At 40.5% G+C, this 23,058-nt stretch overlaps 1 protein-coding gene across 1 annotated transcript; it reads right to left on the bottom strand.

The window, feature by feature from the left end:
• Positions 1 to 1,590: 1,590 nt before the first annotated feature.
• On the bottom strand, positions 1,591 to 21,156 carry si:ch73-21k16.1 (phosphatidate phosphatase LPIN1). Its single transcript, XM_037750372.1, has 20 exons — positions 20,818 to 21,156; positions 12,948 to 13,151; positions 12,768 to 12,863; positions 10,174 to 10,451; positions 8,332 to 8,445; positions 7,695 to 7,818; positions 7,266 to 7,581; positions 6,584 to 6,677; positions 6,287 to 6,471; positions 6,113 to 6,206; positions 5,802 to 5,871; positions 4,197 to 4,289; positions 4,053 to 4,114; positions 3,812 to 3,950; positions 3,565 to 3,713; positions 3,159 to 3,245; positions 2,789 to 2,941; positions 2,547 to 2,661; positions 2,314 to 2,417; positions 1,591 to 2,194 (listed from the first exon to the last, which is right to left on the bottom strand). The coding sequence occupies exons 1-20, from the start codon at positions 20,890 to 20,892 to the stop codon at positions 2,011 to 2,013; spliced, it is 2,736 nt and encodes a 911-aa protein (XP_037606300.1). The 5' UTR covers positions 20,893 to 21,156; the 3' UTR covers positions 1,591 to 2,010.
• Positions 21,157 to 23,058: the final 1,902 nt, after the last annotated feature.

Genomic DNA, 23,058 nt, shown 5'->3' on the forward strand with positions numbered 1-23,058 from the left:
GGTTCTCACAGGACAGCGGCGCTACGAACATATGATGATTTTATAGAATAAGAGTTGTCATGCTGAAAGTGAGTATTGACACACACTCACTGCTGTAACAAGGCATTTTTTATTGAGTTTGATTACATCAATTTAACAGTGAACTGGTCAAGAGAAGGAGTGGAGGGAGTAAATGAACACATTATTGATCATATTGTTCACAGTCAAGGCCAACATAATACACTTTCTGGCTATTTTTGCTCTTTCATGGAAAGAATAATAAAGCATTATATACGCATCATCTTCTACACAAACATCTAAACTGCACGCATACTCAATATGATGATACTGTTCAGGTGTTCACAGTAAAACCACTGATACATGAGGCAGGTCACCACCTCTGGTTATCTGTGGTATTGTAAGAAATAAAGATCACTTTGTCACTGTCTGTTCCTTAGAAAAAAGGTCAAACATTTCTTTTAATACTGTGACCTACTGTCCTCTCTAAGCTGTCTGATAAGGGTTTTCAGACTTGGCTTTTGCTTTAAGTGATATTACAAGAGAACGCTACGGTAAAAGAACCAATGGGTAATGTATAATATAATGTAAGCCACATTTATATCAGCCAGTATGTACTCGGATGAATAAATAAAATACAGTTAATGGCATTTATGGACACGAGCATAGATTTTAGAGTGGAACAATCACATAGACTTGCTGTATGAACTGTAACTGGATAAATTAATTTCATGAAGGCCACCACAGAAATTGCATTCTGATCACAACATATACACACACAGTGTAATTTCAATAGAAAAATAATATCATTGTCTCACAGATACTTTTTGAGACCATTAAAAATGTTGTGCTTTCTTTTCTCCTGACTTTGTCTCAACAATAAATATTCATTCTTTATAATGTACGCTCTTTCAGGATTATGTCATAGACGTTCATTCATTCATTGTGCTCTGTAAGACATTTTAACACACTATGTAACTAATACTGACAGAATAATAGATCACACACAATATGTCACTATAAAGTAAAATTAGCTTGCATGTCTGCACTTCCATGCCGATTGAGGATCTGTAACAGTCTCGATTGAAAAAGTTCAGAGTAAGAAAATAAATTCTACATCGAGTATTTGGCACAAGTTTCAGTAACTTGCTCTCTGATGTGTGCACAGTGTGGCCATAGACATATCGTTTGATAAATACAGTTTGCATAAATAGCCTAGAAGGTCTAGCTACTGAAATAATGTCACTCAAAAATAATATATGTGCTAAGCTGCCCTTAATAAATTATCATAATTTCTCATATACATACAGATAGTCAGAAGGCTACGGAGGCCGTCTTTTCTTAAAAGTGCGCTTACATCCATTTTGTGCGTTAGAAGAGTATTCACAACAGATTAACCTACTTAAAGGTCCCATATCATGCTCATTTCCAGGTTCATACTTGTATTTTGAGTTTCTACTAGAACATTTTTACATGCTTTAATGTTAAAAAAAAACCTTTAATTTCCTCATACTGTGCCTGAATATGCCTGTATTTATCCTCTGTCTGAAACGCTCTGTTTTAGCGCATTTCAATAGAATTGCATTGCTAGGCAACAGCTTGAGTCCTTGTTTACTTCCTGTCAGTTGATGTCATTCACATACACTGCAACCGGAAATAAATTTGGACATATTTAGAATGTTTATGTTTACAACTGTGAAATGTTGTACAGTTGTGACATCACAAAGTTACGGAAATCCTGACGGCTCATTTAAAGGACACTTTTCGAATACAGGCTGTGTGTTTTTCTCCGTAGATTGAGCGTTTCGATACTTTCACAGTATTTATATAGCACTTAAACCTGCTTTATCATATAAAAGACATGAAGATCTAACTTTTTACAATACGGGACCTTTAAGTTGCTATCTGCTGTGCACTCAAAGTGCTCCATCTCCTACAAAAAAATCTACATATCACACATGAAACAATCACACCATCAGTCAGTCAGTGCTCTGGTCAGCAGGCCACAGGTAGTCAGCTGTCGGGATGGGGAGTCTGTGGAGTCTGTGGAGGTGTAGTGCTCTGATGCTCCACCCGGGGGAGCTGCTGCCTCCAGTAGGTGAAGTGGCTGTAGGTGTCCGAGCAGGGGAAGTCTGAGGAGGAGGCTCGCATCATCAGAGGGAACACGTGGTCCACCACCTCGCCCAGACGCACGTAACTGAAGAGAGGAGAGGAAGAGGAGGCGACAAAGACACGTTAAATTGAGAAACATTGTCTGTGAAGTCCTCATGATGTTTCCTCCTAGATTATAGCGCGTAAACTGGATGGAGGACTTACGATGAGATGTTGGTCTTGGCGTGCTCCTGCACTAGCTCGCCTTTAGGGTTCACTGTAAAAATCCTGTTCAGTGGCACTCCTACTTCTTTATAGGAATATACATCCTGCAAATAGAAATGATGTACATCTAAATTAAACTTTGCAAAAATAGCATGCATTTTGTATGCAAGAATCTACAGCACAAATGGCTTTAATTTTCACCATCAGTTGTACTGTATATAAGATGTGTGTACCGTTGGTCTGTTGCCAAACGCTGCATAGAACGGCTGTGTGTTGGGGTAGAAGAGGTTCTTGATATCGTTTAGACACTCCACCTTGAATCTCTCTGGTTTCTTCTCGATCACCTCCCTGTCAAACACACATCCACCACAGAGATGTAACCAACAATCAGCACAGTACAACAAGTCCCCTGCATCGTCTTGCATATACAGTGTTAATTTAGACAAATATGTGTGTGTTTGTGTGTATTGGAGACCTGTGAAGAGCTGAAAAGAGGCTGCTCGGGCTGAGAAGGACGGGGCCCATAGGGAGCATGGTGCCTCTCTCGTTGACCCAGTGGAGGTAACCTCGGGTCATGTCGGCCATGCCGATAGCTCGGGCTGAACAGTACAGGAACTTGTAGCCATTTCTGATGGAGCGAGAGATGGAGAAGAAAGAACATGTATTAATAATGATAACTCGACGGCAATAACAACAAATCTCTTTTTTCAGAGCTTGTTTTTGGCCTGTGTGCTGTATAATACGTACAGGATTTTCAAGCAATGTATGCCTTTTGTGATTTGCTTTGATCGGAACTATATAAAGCAATTCACATCTGACAGTGTGTCAGTAAAATTAGTGCTTACTGGCTGACTTTGTGGTAGAGGTGTGCAATGCCCTGGTGGGTCCAGTCTTTCCCCAGTGTGGGCAGGATGTGACCCAACGTGTCTGACCTGGAGACAAACACACACAAATGACATTGGGACATGTGAGCACAGGCCATATCTATATCCATTTTCACTCCAAACTGAGTTCAACTATTTAGTAGAGGTAGTTGTAAAAGTATGTTTGTATTCACATGGAGGGGTGTAAGAAAATATCGATGCACGAGTATTGCGATATTATGTCATATTACTATGACAGTTTTTCTAAAATTAGATGTTAAAAATCGCAATATATTGCAATATATTGAATCGTCACACCTGTATCAGGATACGTATCGTATTGCCAGATTCTTGCCAACACACAGCCCTATTCACACGTCTCACCCACCTGGTGATGGTTCCATCTATGTCAGAGATAATGATCTTGTCGTCCCAGTTCCAGAGGTAGATGGTGCCCTGACAGCGGCAGGTTCCCTGGTACTGAGTGGTCACGCTGAACACAGCTTCGTTAGGACCATCCTGCAGCTGGAGAGACAGCTGTGTGTGTGTGAGAGAGAGAGAAAGAGAGAGAGAATGAGATATAATACATGATGGTAAAAATGATGATTGTATGATAAATAAAACAGTTCACTCACCAGCTGCTCTGATGTGAGCCGGAGTGTTTTCTTATAAGACACGCCTCCTGCTGTGAACCCTGGCTCTGATTGGACGCTGGGAGAGTTCTGCATGGCTGCCCTGTGGTCTTCATCACTGGAGGACGACTCTTCTTTGTGTCTGGCGTCAGACAGGTTGACAGTGTGTTAGAGGATGTTCAGTTGGGATGTTCAATCGCTCGCTAATATTTTCTGGACGTGAATTGTTTTGAGAGTTCCTCACCTGCTTGACATTTGCCCAGCCTGCTCAGTATAACCACAGGCCGAACGCTCAGAGATGGAGTCCTACGAGAGGAGAAAAAGCGTTACAATTTGCTTTACTCGCTCATTTAGTGGAAACTTTGTCAACAGATGAGAAAAAAGTTACCGATTTGGTGCTGCTGTTTCGGCCTCGCCAGGAGAACCACCACCTTCCTCCTTTCTTGGGCATCTTCTCCTTCATGATGTTCTCCACCGCAGCCTGGAGTGGAGCACACACAACCCAAAAACAACCACAACACAACACCGTAAAAAAACACACTTAAAAGAAAAACCAAAAGCCAAACCAGACTGTAAATCAACAAACAGTAAAGCAACAATGTGTCTGCGGTTGGAATGAGGGAAATAAAGGATGTGTGGGCGTTTGGGAGTTTGATAGGGAACAAAGAATGAGGAAGGTGGAGAAAACTGGAGAGTTTTGTCTCTGACGTACAGTGCTGTAGCCCAGCACACCAGCCAGACAACAGAGAAGAAACTCTAAGGTTGAGTGGATATAACTGAGGCAAGAGAACTGATAAATGGATGGATGGTTACACCAATGGGGAGGGAGGGGAACAGAGGAGGAGACAAAGTTTAAGGAGAACAGATTCAGTGGATGTTTGTCACACAACATAAAGAGCGCAACAACAGAACATTTAGGTTGTAATTTTATAGATTACACATTAGTATTATGCAACATAATGAATATAAAGCTGGGTTTTCACCAAAGGTTCCCAGGACTTTTAGTCCATGGAACTACTTTTCAAGAAATGGTTCCTTCAGCCCACTGTTGTCTGCATTTCCACCGCGGTCTAAAGACGTGCCAAGATTAGGCAAATTAGTCCACTGATGTATGAAAAAGCAACATGACATGTGACGAGAACTGCTGGTGGACACACTCTGCAGCTTGCAGTTCAGTGTGTCTGCCTGTTTCATCTAAAAAACACTCTGGAAAAAAAACTGCGACGACATTTACTGCTGCATATATTTACTGATGCACGTTGGATGTAACGAATGAAATACAGCGGAGTAAAATGAAGTTAAGAGTGTCTGTCTCCACAGTAAATCCTCTGTTGAATGTCTGAGGGTTATTTATTTGTGCTTTAAATGTTAACACCGTGAAACAATCAGAAATTAACTTTCTCTCGTTCACAGCACCATGACCCTACGTCTCTCTCTCTTCTAGCGCTCGCTCGTCTTTTTTTAAATGAGTCGGGAAGCTGACAGCAGGGCCTAACTTTATTTTGAATGTTATCAGGCAAAGAGAAATGCTCTCCCCTCGTCCTAAAATGGTCCTAAATCAATACTAAAGTACTTCCATGTTTTATGAATGAAGCGGTACAGTTGAAACCGTAACTGTAGTGTGTGTGTTTGACCAATCAGCGACGGTCATCCCTGCATACTCCACCCATGAAAGTTCCGGTACTTTGAGAAAGTACTACCCGACCTATACGACCAGGTCCTTTTTTAGGGCTAAAAAGGCCCCGGAAAATGTCCCAAGACCTCAACGTAGACCCTGATCCCTGCGGTCAAAATGCAATGAGTTTCCTCAAAAGGTTCTTAGTTCCGGGGGGAAAGTTCCTGCGGTGGAAACAGGGCTTAAGATGGGAAGAGGTATAAGGTGCATGGGGATACGAACATACAGGGTGCAGTACCGTTTTTGGTCAAAAGGGGGATTCATGTAACACACCCAACCTACAGTCACGAGTATCTGCACTGTGTATCAATTTCTTACCTTTGGCAGTGGTTTCTGAAAAGCTTGCATCGCCAGCATAAGTGGAGCCGCAGAGCTCCAATTATAGTATCTGAGGAGGAAAACAAAAATGTATTTTTATCAATTTCATAACTGCAGTAAAAAACACTTTGTCAACCAAAAGTCTTTACAAAAACCTCTTTATGAGCCCAAACAATCCTGCACACATTGCAGTTTTTGCAGCAGTATGTGGCAGTTCAATCCATACAGCAAACAGCGGATTGTAAACTGCTTATAGACTAATCTTTTATTATATTTAGACCTAAACATGATCTCTCTCTAGGAAGTCTTACTTGGAGCCAATTTTCACGACTAAGTTGGGGTCGTCGATGATGGAGGGGTTTTCGGAAAACTGCTGGTAAGAGATGATCTTCTCGTGGAACTGCTCTGTAAGGACACACACACATGTTATGTTCAGTTTCAACACAGTGTTCGAAGCTTGCAGTCGTGCTGTGTCCGTGTCTTACCTTTAGTGATCTCCCTGTTGTCGTTGAGTCCTCCGCACAAAGAGATGGCGATGGACGGCATGTCGGCCATGGGGTCGCAGTAGCTGTCCACTCCGCTGTCTCCTCCAGAGCTGAGCGACTGTGGGGACTGACTGGTGCTGTGGAGACCCGGGTCTGAGATGCTCCTCACTACTGCACCACCATCACTATACAGAAGAGAGGTGTTTATAAGGATGGACCACCAAATATTGTTTAGCTTATCAATGTGTTTATTTGCATAGAAGTTATGACTGTGTGCGTTTGTGTGCTTCCACGTACCTCTTAGGGAAATAAAGTGCCGCCACTTCAGGTTCGAGCTCTGTGATGTCATCCAGGTAAATTCCATCAGAGCCAAGATGGCGGCTTCTCTTGTCTGCAACAGAGAGGTGACTCTATTGACTCTATCAGCTTCTTTGTATTTGCTTTTAAATATTTTTTTACAGCAGGTTTTGGTAAAATTAAATGATTTTTTAAATAAATCTTGTCAACTCAGCAGTGTAAAAAACACGGCGGAGTTTCTGTCATTATATTTTCATAATGTGCTTAAAATTTTATGTTTGGCTTAAAGTTGTTCTTTAACAAAAACAGGCAGTAAAGTGGATTTTATTGCCAAGTGCATGTCTTCAAAATATATTATTTTACCCCCAAAACACAATAAAGCTTGGTTTTCTTCAATCCACACAGATTCCTTTTCTTTTTAGCAGTGGCTCATAATACACTTATGCTATGCATGAATTCATATTCGGTCCGTGGTAAACCAGAAAATGTTTTCTAAAACCAGCAGATTGGGTTAACATGTGTGACTGTCATTATATTTACAAATGTATTTTTGTGGTGATTTTAACACCACAAACTAAATTGCCATTGAGCTGTCCAGTAAAAGAGAGACACATTAAAACCTCAGCAAATTAAATGATGGCTGGTTAGATAAACATGACTCCCAAAGGAATGATACTGTTACCTTTTCTCTTGGATGGAGAGTCAGTCTTGCCTGGCTGACGAGACATTGTCTCCTCCATGTCAGCCATCATACGAGCTGCCACGCCTCCAGCTGTCTGGGATTCAGACTCCATCCTCATGGCTTCTGCCTCCATCCCAACTGTCTCCTCACTTGTCTCGTCTGGCATCAGCAGTCTGAGTGCTGATATTTCCGAGCAGGGTCCGCACTGCTCCAACGACGTCTCGTGAGTTATCACACGGAAGTGTGTGCTTTCAGACACGGGGATGGATAATGGGCAAACTGGTGGAGGGTCGGATTTCACTGGGAGGAAGGACGGCTAGAAAAGCAGGGAAAAGGATGAAATATAAATATTAACATACCAAAACTACTGCATATATACAGAGAGTGTTTCTCTCTGTGTCTGCATGCACGGTGGTCACTGTCGGTTACCGTGGCAGCCTGTGGCAGCTCGCCCCACGCCCAGTGCATGGCTGGATTCTGATTGTCTGCTTCTGACGGCTTGGTCATCAGTTCAGAGTCACTCTTGGTAGAGGTGGGACGAGAGTTTCCAGGGCTGAGAGAGGAAAAATAACAATTATAGAGCTGTTTCGTCTGAATAATAACATATAGGTCTTCATCATATGGTATAGCACCTTCTTATATCTCAGACTTTTTGAACTACTTATCAACCAATATGAACCTTTAGGTCCTCTGATGCTGGTATTTTAACTTTTCCTAACACAACGAGTGGGGAAACTACTTTTAGCTACTATGCTCCTGGACTCTGGAACACCCTGCCCAGCTACATCAGATATGCAAGCTCTGTTGACATTTCTAATAATCACCTGAAGACCTATTTATTCAGGCAGGCATTTAGTTATTGTAGTATTTTTCTAACTTTTTATACCACCATTTTTGCTACTTTTATTTCTCTGCCTTTTTATTCGATCTTTTATTCTATTTTTATGAATCTTGTATTTTATTGTTTTTAATGACATACTGTAAAGCATTTTGAGCTGCATTCTACAGTATGAAAGGTGCTATACAAATAAAGTTATTAATATTATTATATAAGTGAATGAAGCACCTCTGAATCGGGCTCCACTCTCCATCTGAACGAGTGTAGATGCCGGTCTGTTTGAAGGAGCCTCCGGTCGAACCGACTGTCGTCTCATCTCTTAAGACGTCCCGAGATGAAGTCCTGAAACACACAAATACTTAATATTTATACCATATAACTGCATATCATTTGCATTTTTTCATAATGTAGTGTAGTATATATTTTACTTTTACTACACCTTTCACCCATTTCAGACACACAGAGTTCATGCCTGAACTTGTCGCACTCAGCCTGCACTCAAAACACATGTCCTGCAGCTACAATGAGGTATTTTCGTTGAACATTGGTGCAAAGTGTGAGTCCGGAGTTTCTTTTTGACTTCCAAATTGTAATTATGTTTGGGTTGAAGCATAGAATATCACCATCAAACAACATACTGTAATTGGGCCAGAAATGCAAAGTAGCTTCGTTATTAAAGTTCCCTTTAATAATAAAGCATGATAAAGACTATATTAGGGCTCTCAATTGATTAAAATATTTAATAGCAATTAATCGCATGATTGTCCACAGTTAATCATGATTAATCACACATTTTTTATCTGTTCAAAATGTGCCTTAAGGGGGATTTGTCAATTATTTAATACTCTTATCAACATGGGAGTGGACAAATATAATTGCTTTTTGCAAATGTATGTATATATTTATGATTGGAAATCAATGATCAACACAAAACAATGACAGATATTGTCCAGAAACCCTCACAGGTACTGCATTTAGCATAAAAAATGTGCTCAAATCATAACATGACAAACTGAAACCCAACAGGCAACAACAGCTGTCAGTGTGTCAGTGTGCTGACTTGACTATGACTTGCCCCAAAACTGCATGTGATTATCATAAAGTGGGCATGTCTGTAAAGGGGCGACTCGTGGGTACCCATAGAACACATTTTCATTCACATATCTTGAGGTCAAAGGTCAACGGACCCCTTTGAAAATGTCCATGCCAGTTTTTCCTCGCCAAGATTTTGGAGAGTTATTTAGCCTCCTTCCCAACAAGCTAGTATAACATTAGTTTAGGTTTTTGGTTGGTACCAATGGATTCCTTGGGTTTTCTAGTTTCATATGAGGCCAGTATCTTCACTACAACCAAAAAATTGAAAGTTGCGTTAATGCATTAAAGGAATTAGTGGAACTAACTGTATATACAACCACATTTTTAATATCTGTACTCACGTGGTGTTGTTTTACAGAAGTGTACTGTAGAGACGAGCCCCACACACGTGCAGACATGAAAATAAATCTGTCATGTGTCATATATTTACTGCGGCTGCTGAATCCATTCATGATAAATGGACTTAAGCACTTACAGTGTGGGAGGGACGTGGCTCCTATAGCTGCATGCCTCATCTAGTAGCCCACCAGTCTGCTTTTGATTGAATACTGTCTGCACAACAGAGGCCGAGTCACATGTTGGCATACTGTATGCACATGCACACCCACTGTGAAGATACTTCCTCTTTTCTCATGCAAAGCTTCTTCCTTTCTATTTAGAGTTAAAGTCACACGGCTGAAGTAGTGGTTTCCATATGGTCTTGAGCGTCTTATCGCAGTGTGCCACAGCTGGAGGCCTCACCACTACAGACGCTGGTCTGTTTATCTTCGCCTGACAAGATCCGGTCCCATTACAGCCGCACTCAAAGCTGATTTCAATGATGTATTATACTTTTTATCTCACTGCCTAACTTTCCTCCCCTCACTTACTCTATCACGTGTACCGCTTTTCCTCTTTGCTTGTATTTCTTTCTGCTTTCTTTGTTCCTCTTTCCTTCCATCTCCTCCTTCCTTTCCTCTCTCCACACTTTCTCACCTGTTGCTCTCAATCTCAGCCATTTCATCTGAGCTGATGTCTATGGTGAACATGTCTTCATCCTCGGAGTAGTCCCCGCTCTCCTCCCTCCTAACGCTGTCCGCCCGGGCCTTCCTCCTCCTCTTCCTCCTCTTCTTCATCATTGTCTCTCCCGCGCACCCCGAGGAGCCCAGGGTCTGTATGGGCGGCCCGGAGCTCTTCCCCATCAGGGAGGAGCTCATCAGACCGGCCCCGTCCGACAAGATGGGAGAGGTGGCCAAGTAGGAGGGAACCACTTCCTGTTTAGACGCAAAACAGAAGTGAAACCATGAATCCATTCTTTGAAATTTGTACAGCGTCATGTGGCCCGTGTCAAAGCAGAGAGGTGGTTTATCATGTAAATATGCAAGTAAGTAAAACATTATTTATATAGAATGTTTTAAAAGCAGCAAGATATAAGAACAAATCAGGGCAAGGATGCAGAATTAAACAGATTTTGAGGTGAGATTTCAACAAGATCTACACAGTATTGCCATTAAAAACTGTTGATTTCAAGTTCTGCATTTTTTTAAATTTACATCTGTGTTTAAATTACTTGTTGAGTGTATCTGCAAGCAATTTACATCTAGAGTTAACATTAAAGGTAGAACTGAAGCAAATATGATTAAAAAACTTATTTTTATAAAACGATCACTATATCCTGACAGTAGTGCATGAGAAAGGCAATCTGAAAGCTCCTAATGGCATCTGCAAGATTTCACAGACCGGAGGAAAACAACCAATCAGAGTCGAGCTGGAGGCTTGTCGTATCTGAGCAGCTGTCAATCACTCGCGAACTCCGATCAAACGGTCAAACTAGGCAGCGCTGATCAAATATGAATCAATATTCTGTATTCGTTTTACAGCTAAACAGTACACTACAAGATGTTTCTGAAAACATTTGAGAGGAGAAATAGGCATTACAGTAACAGAATATTGATTCATATTTGATTAGTGCTCCCTAGTTTGACCGTTTGATCGGAGTTGGCGAGTGATTGACAGCTGCTCCTGTTGAATGAACAGCCAATAGGAACGCTCTCTCTCTCAAATGACCTGTAAATGGCCCAAGTCTCTCATCACAGGCTAGATTTTTTAAAGCCTGAAAACAGAGCCATGAAGAGGTGCAGAAGTCTAGTTTTCTCTCAGAACACTTGAATTACAATATGCTGAAAGGTTATTATGGAGTTTTTACCAAAAATATTCTGCCTGCTGCGGGTTCAAACACTGAAAAAAAAAAATACTACATCCAAAATATCTTCTCCGGCATCCACCCTGACCATTTCAGTAAGCAGGTTAAAACTAGATTTTGAAATCTGGATCAATTCCCACTGGAACATGACTCTACTGTTGTGTTGTGTATTGCACAATTTTGGTCTCACAAAAGTGGGCAATCACTGCCAAACTGTTTGCAGCCACTTCTGCTGTGAGGAGGCCCTTTGGCAGCAAAAACCAAACAGACGATCCAAAACAGAGTCTGTTCCTCAGTTCTGTGAAAGGAGGTGGTCCTCTAATCCCTCCTTCTAGGAAAAAGAAAAGGCTTTCCAGGAGGGACTCCTGTTTTCAACGCGGGCGAGTGTAAATGTATAGGTGCAGACATACACACAGAGAGAGAGGGAGAGGGAGGAAAAAGTGAGGTATAACCATATGATTAGTGGTCTGACAAAGCTCCCTCACGTTTTTCTTCCCTGTGCCAAGAAGTCCTCTGTCTCCCCGTCCCCCCTCCTTTCTCTTCCAGGCCTGGGAATCTGACACCACTCTGGGGAAAATAAATCACCCCCTTCCCTTGTTGGTGCCGGGCCCCCGACCTCAGTCGTTCACCGCTTGTTTGTGTCTTTTAGCTGCACACATCCTCATGTACGTACTATACCGAAGAAACACATTTTATGATGACAGTACTGGCGACTTGGCTTGTTCAAAAATCTTGGAAAACCGAGTGAAAACAAGTCCAAGAACTGAGGAAAAACCTGCTGCTTTTTTCTTAGTTTTCCATGAATTTTGAGTTCTGAATGATTCGCATGGGCTTCATAAACATATAACAAGTATAATGATTTTTAGAAAAGGGAGGGTATGTCTTACTACATCTACTCAACTCGTCAACCTTTCTCTAATTCAAACACATTTCCTACATAAAAGCATATTTCTTTGCCAGGATCCTCAAGTGCAGGTTGATCCTCAGTTATTAGGCCACAGTATTTACTGTAATATAGGTCAGAGAGCCTGAGTTAGTAAATGCTGCATTCAGGACTCATTCACTCACTGATGAACAGAGGAATGCTGTTCAGCCAAAAAGGAAAGGAAAAAAAAAAATTCCTGGCCGCTGAGCCAACTCTGCACACAGCGTGACCTTGTTCAAAATACTACGGTATGACTGCATGTAAGGTGGAAGATAGTTTGGATAAGGCTTCTCGGTTGTAAACATGGGTGTGTCTGAGGTTCAGGGAGGTCAGGGGTGTGGAGACTGAGGCGCGTTTTCATTTGAATCTTGGTTTTATTTGATTCGATGTCCGCCATTTAACAGATGTTGTATTACCATTTGAACTATAGCATTTTACAGATACAATTAAAGTCATGCATACCTGATCGTTTTCTGTTTCTTGCACAAAGAATGCTTCTCCGTTGTCCCCAAGCTTCATTTGCAGATCCACTGGTTCTCTATTGATCTCAATGTCCACCTGGAGGAGCGGAAACAAGACTTCAATCCTCATCTGAACGGTCACAACTCTTTCAATACAACGACATAAGGCGGTTGCCCTTACCACTTTCTCTCTTGACCGGAGGACTCCCATCTTGCCGAAGCGAACGTGGAAAGGTGAGCACTGCAGGGATCCATCGGGCTGCCTCACCACGATGACGTCAATGCAGCCGGAAAGGGTGGCGGGATTGAGGCCTCGGTACAGCTCTTTGACCTGGATGAACACCTGGCCCGCCAACTGGCCCACGTAGTTCATGGTCTGACGGGTCTGGTGGGAGGGAACAGCGAAGACGGGACAGAAGAGATTATGTAGCATTAAAACATCCACACCAAAAGGTCTGACTTTGCTACTCAATAGTCGTGATCTAAGCGCCACAAAGCCGCCCAGAATTCAGTCAACCTTCAGAGGAAGAGGTGTTTATGAAGCGGCATCTGCTGTGCCATTCACCAGTCTGTCAATCAAACCGTTGATGACGTATGACTCTGCCTCAGGGGGCATGAGGTGAAGTTATTCTGATACTCTGTTCTGAAGACAGTTTTGGAGCTGCACTGTGAATGGTATGGCTGGTGGAAAGAGGACATCGAGGCTGTTTCTTGTTCAATGTGTGACCTACATACTGTAGAAAGAACCTGATGCCACTTTGATCTCTTCTCCCCCTTCCTGATAAGTCTGTAAATCCTATCCAACTGTTTTCCATTCAGCAACCCCCAACAACAGAGGTCAAAGGGCAAACCAAGTTAGACCAGTTTGTACCCATGTAGGTGATGTCCTAACCTTCCATAATGTCTTTTGAAGGTAGAGTACAGGACTCTGTGACGCAAGAACTAGTCTGAGTATGTTGGTTGTTCATCTTTACATTGTTCTCTAATGGCCACAGACCTCATACACTCACTGTACACTCCTATTATGGTAACACAGTCACACAAGAGAAGGCGAGGGGTGATCACAGCTATGTTTTTTTCAATGAAGCCTTATTTTCTGCCAAAATTTCTAACAGTTTTAGTTGTTTCACATTAGAGATTTATGTAATTGTCTAATCACATCAAACCACACCCACACAGTCCTGATGAAGCAGATTATCTGAGTTTTTGAGAGCAGTCAAATGCTTAAGATTTGAAGTAGGGCTGCAACTATAGATTATCTAGTAATCTAGTATTCGTATAGACAAAGCTTCGATGTAGAGCTGCAACGATGCTTTCAAGGTGAACACTCAAAAACACCTGGAAAAGAATATGATCTTTTTGTTCTGTCTGAGTTGTGACAGCTCAACTCTAAAACAAACTACTAGGAGCATAAGGTCAGGTCAGGTAAGGTAAAGAACTAAAACCATTTCAAGAGTATCTATTCAACTTCATCCCTGCTGGCGCCATAGAATGACTGAACTATATACATTTCTATGATGCAAACACCAGTAGCCACACGTGATAAATCCCATATAGCGTTCAAGACTCCTTGGGGTTTGCAGCTGTCTAATAACAGCGAAGGGGGGGTCTGACCTTGACTCAGTTGGCAGTGGGCCCCCAAAATGATCGCAGCAACAGGGAAGACATGGAACAATGCCAACACATCCTGATCCCCCTCTGAGCATATGACCAGAACAGGCTCCTTACAGAAAGAACAGGAGCCCTATTTTCAGAGCAGCTGAGGAGCCATCTGAGGGTTGAAATACCTCTTTATAGATGACATTAACCATCTTTAATTATTAATTTCACCTTTCACTGAGGCATTGAGTTACAGAGCTGCTGGCAGCTGATTCTCAAAGCAGAGGACTTTTGGTGTGAACACTGCTACTGTACGTGCTGCAGAGCCAAAAATAGATTTCCTTTTGTAATACAGATGAGACAAAAAGAGGAACAATGTCTCAAAACACTGACAGCACTGCCTGGTTTAAAAAAAAAGGAGTGGTAGTGGATGAAAACTTAACCAAACCTTTGTGAAATTTTAAAAGCCGGTGTTTAACTGTGGCATGGTCATTAGTTTAATGGGTTTACAAGCTGCATGTTATGTATATTATCCTTGCAGGCTGGAATCCGGCTGGGCCACTCAGCGGGTATAATGTGTTGCAAGTATTGACACATTTTCACAAAGTCTCATTTATTACTACACACACATAAACCATATGCCTCACAAAACATCTATAGACTCCTACTGATTATTTAAGAAAATAAAAGCCTCAGCAAGTGATGAATTGTTAGTTTAATTAAAAAGACTAATGCACACAATAATATATGTGCCTCACACCAATCAGCTACCCAGCCACACATTTAAAGGGAAATCCAATAGATGTGTGTAAATAAATAGCTGACTCATATAATAACATCCTGTGACAGTGCACATTGAAAATGTTAGTAATGCATGATAAATGATGAGTATATATGAGTGTAAAGACACAGTAGTGATCATAACAGATATGTAAAACTGTGTGAAAATTTGAAAAATCATCAGACATGCAGGTGCAGTCAAACCCATGATAAAAACAGGCTCATACCTTCTATAGCTGCTGCTGCTGACAGCCTTTACCAAAACACCGGTGCTTCCTCAGTGGTGAATGACAGCTCAATAACACATTATAGAAGCAGCATTTCCCGGTAGAGGTGATGCTGGGTGTTTGATAAAGCCTCGACTTGCTGTCACCGACTTAAAAACGGACTGTTTAAGTCAACGCGATAGTAGTTTGTCCCTCTGACCGCCTCTGTTCCTCTCTCTCTCTCTCTGTGTCTGTCTCAGCAGAACCCCGTCAGTGGATGACATCATCTGCAGCAGAACTCGCCCGTCAGCCAATCAGCGTCGAGCTGTTGAGTTGCCAAACTCATCGGTTTCCAGCTGCCACAGTGGCAACTAAATTACAGCTGCTTTGCTCACACTATTGTTGCAGAAGGGTTGACTGGTAGAGTCAAATTTGGTATCTCAAAGTAAAAGTTTGATAAAGAAAACAAAAATAACTTTCTTAAAGAAGCTGAATTCAACCCAAAACGGATCTGTTATATAAATGAAATATTTCACTACAGTAACATACAATGTCCAGGTTTTTTTAATCAGGAAATAAATTAAAAATTAAAAATTAAAAATTAAAAATTAAAAATTAAAAATTAAAAATTTAAAAATTTAAAAAAAAAAAATAAAAAAATAAATTAAAAATAAAAATCTATATCTAACTGGATGCTTAATTATTATTATTATTATACGTGATACACAAATTCTGCTTCATTAGGGCTCATTAAACTTGTCAGTGGATATCTAAAAGTTGGTGAAATAGTGCGATTAAACAATAGAATAGACTTATGCTTTATGAATGCCATTTTAGACAATTTTGAATAAATAAATGTGTCATGAAATAATAAAGGTCCCCTGAAAAAAAATACAAGTATATTTATATTTACAATTATTTGTATATTTATTGCCTCTTGTTTTTTTCAGGATTTATTTCATAGTCATATTTAATTAATTCATGAGAATATTTATTTATTTGTATTTATTTAATATTGGCTAAAATGGCATTCCATAATGCTTTATGTTTTTGATTTTAGAAAAAATATATATGACGTGTTAATTATATTATGACTTTTTATGACATTTTTCGGCATACTATATAATTACTTTTTCGATATACTATAATATGACTTTTTTATGAATTTTTATGACATACTATATAATAACTTTTTTTTAACATACTATATTATGAATTTAAAAAAAAAAAATTCCCACATACTATACTAAGATTTTTTTTCCACATATTATACTATGACTTTTTATTACGAATTTTTTCTATATATTATAATACATAGCACAACCTTACCACGCTACAGTGTCTCAGTTTAAAGGGCCCTGAGGGAAACTGCAGCAGCTCCTGTGACGGTGAGAAATAGTGGTGCCTACGTGAGCGTCTGAAGTCAGCCAGTCAGCCTGATGCAGTGAGGCGATGTTTCTAGCCAATCACAGGCCATTATGAGAGCACATGCGATGTTGGCAGTCTAGACTGAGACCATGTAGTGTAACTGTGTGTCAGGAGGATGTGGTTGACTGGTGGAGTCATTATGAACCCAACACCAGCTATGTATGCAGGCTATAGGAGGCAGACACTTCTGTTACACTATTACAAACACACAGACACAGGTTTACATAGACTTAGATGCACTTACCAGGTATTAACATAGTCATAATGTAGACTATAAACTTCCCCTACTTATGCACTCAAATTAAAAACAAATGAAGCTTTATTGGCATGAAAGTTAGTTCTTCTTCATGGAAGATTTCCCTGCACCAGCTCAAATATTTCATGGGCTGCACGCTACAACAGCCTCACGTGCAGCTCTTCTACAACATGAGCCAGTTTGGTGTGCGTGTGTGTGTGTGTGTGCACACAGTGCATGGGAACTACTGGTTTTGCTAGACTTTCCGGGCTAAACCAGAAAAGGAGGAACTTGTTAGGGTTTTTCCTCCTGCATGTGTGTTATTATCTTGTGACGGGACTGTTGTGTAATTTTGAAAATGATCACACCGTCATGCCAGATGACACTATTATGAAATTCAGTGGAAAAAAATAGAGATAAAACCAATGATATAAAAACAAAGACACGCTCCGCTCGTAAATTTGAACTATAGTCACAATTTGTTGAGTAGCAAACAGTGCATGTCACAATGTCAAACTGGACAATGACAGAGCTGCAGTCTCATCTTGCACTGTTCCGGCTGAGTGTGTGTGTGTGTGTGTGTGTGTGTGTGTGTGCGTGTGCGTGTGTGTGTGTGCGTGTGTGTGTGTGTCTGTGTGTGTGTGTGTGTGTTTGCGGTTTACAATCTTGCAGTTTCAGCATGTTTAGTTTCAGATCCAGTTTGTTGCCTGAGAACTTTTGTCTTTGTTTGCACCAACCTGCAACCTCAGCTGACATTAAACACTTTTATGAATGGATAGATTGGTGGTTCCTTTTACCGCGTAATAAGTTATGTAAAATAGTTTATATTTTTGTCCATCCACCTTGTTTGAATTGAGGAAGTTCCTGTGAAATATGAAGTGTGCTCTTGAAATTTCTCCCTCATACTGAGCATTTATTCTGCATTTGTAAGGAAGCTCTTGTCTCCTGTGCAGCTACAGTTCAGTTTCATTCATCACAGTGCAAGCCACTACTAGTGTAACTGACACTTTTGTCACACCCTGAATGTAACGTGCATTTTTATTACATTGTACTAAACAACTCATGAATGTGTAACCCTGCAAGTTTCACTGATACAACAACACCTTGGACTTTCTTTTAAACTTGCTTAAAAATGTCACATTGAAACCTGCAGTATATACAGACATCGGTCTTGTAGGTGTCACCGAGTTTCTACACGGATATTCGAGCCACACAGCTGCCCTGAGACATGCTTCCAAGAACGAGCTGCTTTGCCAGGAAGGGCTGATCTCAGCTGATGTACTCTGGACACCAACCAGCAGATGATAGCAGTTTCATGTATGGTCAGCGCTGTGATCGGTATCAGGCTACAAAAAACAAGTTGACATATGACGCTGTCACTAAAACATTCAACAACATTTATCAACGGGGTAAAAACAAAATTTGATTTGCTTTAATTAGTCCTCAAATATCTTAAATTTGACATATTTTACATGCATTCACACAGACCTATTGGCCTAATTTGGTACCTGTACTGTAGGTTGACCTTATTTAGCACCAAATTAAATCCCCCTCTGTGCTCGGAGGAGTGTCTTGGCTGATGTGGTCTCACTCAGTTCATCCAATCACAACTCTATATATGTAGCTATGATATAACTCCTTCCTATATGCACCATGCAAACTGTAAGTAGGGCAACCACTTGTTTACTCTACATTCATAAGTCTGTCAAAAATAGTTACTTGACTTTTAAGGGTGTTCTTTTGAATCATGTGAGATAGAAAACATCAGCTTCTGTGCACAAACACACTGTCAAACCAGCCAACAACTCCTTACATTTCGGTATTACACCTTTCACATTTTTTTTAATTTATAACCAGGGCTCATTCATCACAATGTTTGCACTTCAAACCAAATTTCTCATACACCTTTTATACAAATTTACGCACTCAATCTATACAACGGTAGAACGACGATCATTTTAAATGAGTGATTCCACCGCGGACTTGACCGACTCCTCACAATGTGCCTCAGGCCATCAAAAACAACATGCACACACACAAGTTATTCTGTTCAGATGTCATTTCAGTTGACTCAGCAAGGGCTCGGTGCTATGACAAATTCATTGCGTAATCTTTTTTACACACTTGGTTGATATCAAGGCCTCTGATTGGCTCTGGCTGTTCTGGTCTGTGAGTCACAAGACCTGATGGAATAATTAGCTGGAAATGAACTGAACTCTAATTCGGTGATTAAAAGGTAAAAAAACAAAACTCTTTGTCCGTGACTAGGGAGATTATGAGTGTGGAACACCCTCTTGGGCAAAACAACATGAGCTTTTGTTTAACTCACTCAATATTTAAAGCAGCAGTGGGTAGAATTGGAGCAAATATGATTGAAAGAAGTTATTTTTTATAAAACGGTCACTATATCCTGACACAAGTGCACGAGACAGGTAATCTGAGAAAAATCATTTGCCTCTGTGTCCTCCGGTGCTCCTAATGGCATCTGCAAGATTTCACAGATCGGGGGAAAACAACCAATCAGAGCCGAGCTGGAGCCTGCCGTCTCCGAGCAGCTGTCAATCGCTCTCAAACTCCGATCAAACGGTCAAACTAGGCAGCGCTGATCAAATATGAATCAATATTCTGTTACTGTTATGCCTATTTCTCACTTCAAATGTTTTCAGAAACATCTTGTAGTGTACTGTACCCGGCAGCCATGTTGAGACCAGTTGAGGAAATACCAAGCACTGCCCACCAGCCAGAGCAATCTTTCTCATTTTACAGCTAAACAGTACACTACAAGATGTTTCTGAAAACATTTGAGGCGAGAAATAGGCATTACAGTAACAGATTATTGATTCATATTTGATCAGCGCTGCCTAGTTTGACCATTTGATCGGAGTTTGTGAGTGATTGACAGCTGCCTCCGTTGAATGAACAGCCAATAGGAACGCTCTCTCTCTTAAATGACCTGTGATTGGCCAACGTCTCCCATCATGAGCTTGATTTTTTTAAAGTCTGAAAACAGAGCCATGAGGAGGTTCAGAAGTCTAGTTTTCTCTCAGAACACTTGAATTACAATATGCTGAAAGGTTATTATGGATTTTTTGCCCAATGATGCCAAAAATATTCTGCCTACTGCAGGTTTAAAACGGGAATATTTCAAAAATAAATATAAGTATAGGTATCCACAGTCCACTCATATCTTTTAGGATGTGTTGGTGACAACAAAGGGCCACATGATTAAGTACTTTCTTTATCAATATCCCAAAAATGTTTATAATACATTCAACGACAACTTTTACCTCACCTAATGAGTCTGGGTTGCAAGATTTGTATGACACATCTTGTTTTCTTCCACGGTAGAATCCCTTCTTACCAAATAAACAAAACTCATGAAACCAAAGACGGGGTGAGAAGATCAGCTGATCCATCAGGCTGTCCCTCCACCCCACTTCACCCCTGTCCCCTCTCTTCCCCCTTTTCACACCCTTCTTCACCCTCCCAAGTTTCAGTCTGAACAGATCGTCTTACAGAGGGGATTACTGACACACTCATCCATGGTCTCACTGTCTCTGCTGTGCTAAGAACTAGCTACAGGACCCAGTTACTTTAAAACACTGTTTCTGATATACATGTATTTGGACACACACTGTTTTTCCTCTCTTCACTCATGTTGACACACACGCTGTAAACTTCATGTAAAAGCACAATCCTTCGCTTTTTCGCCTTTTACATCTATTGATTCTGTTCATCAACATGCACTCTTTTACCCAGAATTCATGTTTTTTTCTTCCACACATGCAGATGCTTTACTTTACCCAGTTCCAGCTGGTTTCGTGGACATAGCGCTCAACAGCCTCATCAAACTCTTCGTCATCCTCTGCCGATATCATGATTCCATAACGTGGTTGATGATCCCAGCTGCAGGTCTCTGATCTGTGCTACCTTCTAAACAGATGTGTGAAACGCCAACAAGTCCGGTCCAGTCTATAGCGTCTTCACTCTGTGAACATGTCAAGTGTCTGACTGCCGTCTGAAGTGGACAGCGACTTACTAAATTTACCTGGGCCCCTTGGTCAGAAACCTGAGACTGTCCTGGAGTGGTCATCATCCACGAGACCCTCTGACATTTTAGGTATTTGAGGAAGGGGACACCTGTTAGGATTGTTTGTCAGAATGTTAGTCTAAGTTGACTTCAGAAACACACACAGTCACACTTGACCACACAGCAGTCACATATGAATTAAGTTGGCACTGAGCTCCCCCTCCCAATGCATACCTAACAGTTTTTTGAATGTGTAAATTTCCATTAGTTAACGCAGTGACAGGGACCCTCGTTGTTGCTGTTGACCACAGCTGTCACTGATATTCAGAAACACCTGTCACATGGGATGAAGTCCAAGTCTCCCTGGTACACGGAGACACTTCCAGTGACCCTGTAATTAATATGACACTGTTGCCACTGATGTGTTTGACCTGGTGACCTTTGGTATATTTGATAGGCCAGCTGACTGCTTGCAACCATGGCATCCTCCTCTACTGCGAAGCCTTTTCAATGACAGTCTACACTGCACTCCAGTGGTCAAAAATGTAAATACATGGGGGATTTAGCGTTGCGTTCACTTGCTACATTTAAACTCCGATTTATTAAGACATACCTATGTTGTTACACTTCATGTGTCTTAGATTATAACTATATATATCCAGAAACAAGATGCATCCTCTTTGTCATATTTCCTGTGATAAACAACGGTCTACTTTCATCAACTAACAGTGTTTTTTTGTTTTAGTTACAATTACATTACATTTTTGATTAGGTCAGGTTGAATTTTGTTATTTTTATTTTATTTAACCTTTATTTAACCAGGTTTGTCCCATAGAGATTAAGAACCTCTTTTCCAAGGGAGACCTGGCCAAGACGGTCAGCAGCAAGATCACAAAGTTGCAGACACAGACACAAATAGAGCTCAAATACAATTCACAAACACTAAAAGCACTAAAATTTGCATTAAAAGAGAACTATGTAAAGACAAATGGGGAGACAAAAAGGAACTTTTCTGGGAGTCAGCTGTACAACAAGGGGGCTAAAAATATTGGCAAGCCATAGAGTCTGCTTCTAAAGCCTTCATTTCAGATTTAAAAATATTTAATGATACCAGCTCCTTGATTTTTTAGGTCATTTTGGAGCAAATTCCAGGCTGAGGGTGCAGAATATGCAAAAGCCCTTTCCCCAATTTTTGTCCGAGCTTTTGGGACAGAGTGCACAAAGAGATCCTGTGAACACAGTGAATACTGTCCGCACTTTTTTTTGCGTAAAAACACTTAAGTATTGTGGGAGCAGACCCAGAATCACCTTATATATAAGGATGTACCATGTACCATGTTGTTAGTTAATTTGACTCAAAACATTAACACAAAAGTTCTAGCTTTTCTGTAACTTTAGACTTCATAAGAGGAGGATTTCTAAATTATTATCATTATTTATTACTCGTCACAATTTTGTGACAAGAGGCGATCAGGCTTTTGCTGTCATGGCTCCCAAACTCTGGACTGCACTTCCTATAGAGATACGATCATCTAACTCTGTATCCACTTTTAAAAAACTTTTGAAAACATATTTTTTTAGGATAGCATTCCTATAAGTAGAAGGGTATAAATATATGTATGTATACATCTGTTTCTGGACGCATGTTTGCATTTATACACATTTATGTATATATACTGTATATTTATCATATTGTCCTACCATTTTACCACTTCTATTATTGTTGAGATGTTCTGTTTTAGCAGTTACCATATTTGTTTTTACTCTATCTGCTTTTATTGTCTGTTGTTCTGTTGTAACAGTTACCATATATTTTACTCTATTTATATGCTTTTATTGTCTGATGTTCTGTTGTAACAGTTACCATATATTTTACTCTATTTATATGCTTTTATTGTCTGATGTTCTGTTTTAACAGTTACCATATCTTTTACTTTATTTATCTGCTTTTATTGGCTGATGTTCTGTTGTAACAGTTACCATATATTTTACTTTATTTATATGCTTTTATTGC

The sequence above is a fragment of the Sebastes umbrosus genome, chromosome 18 (assembly GCF_015220745.1).
Source record: "Sebastes umbrosus isolate fSebUmb1 chromosome 18, fSebUmb1.pri, whole genome shotgun sequence".
NCBI classification, from domain to species: domain Eukaryota; kingdom Metazoa; phylum Chordata; class Actinopteri; order Perciformes; family Sebastidae; genus Sebastes; species Sebastes umbrosus.

Bases quoted from the DNA above. Each gene is read 5' to 3' on its own strand.
- si:ch73-21k16.1 (XM_037750372.1), bottom strand. From the start codon at position 20,892: ATGATATCGGCAGAGGATGACGAAGAGTTTGATGAGGCTGTTGAGCGC. The intron at 10,452-12,767 runs GTATGCATGACT...GCGTCTAAACAG, and splicing joins AAGAAACAGAAAACGATCAG to GAAGTGGTTCCCTCCTACTT. The intron at 3,714-3,811 runs GTGAGTGAACTG...ACACACACACAG, and splicing joins GGCTCACATCAGAGCAGCTG to CTGTCTCTCCAGCTGCAGGA.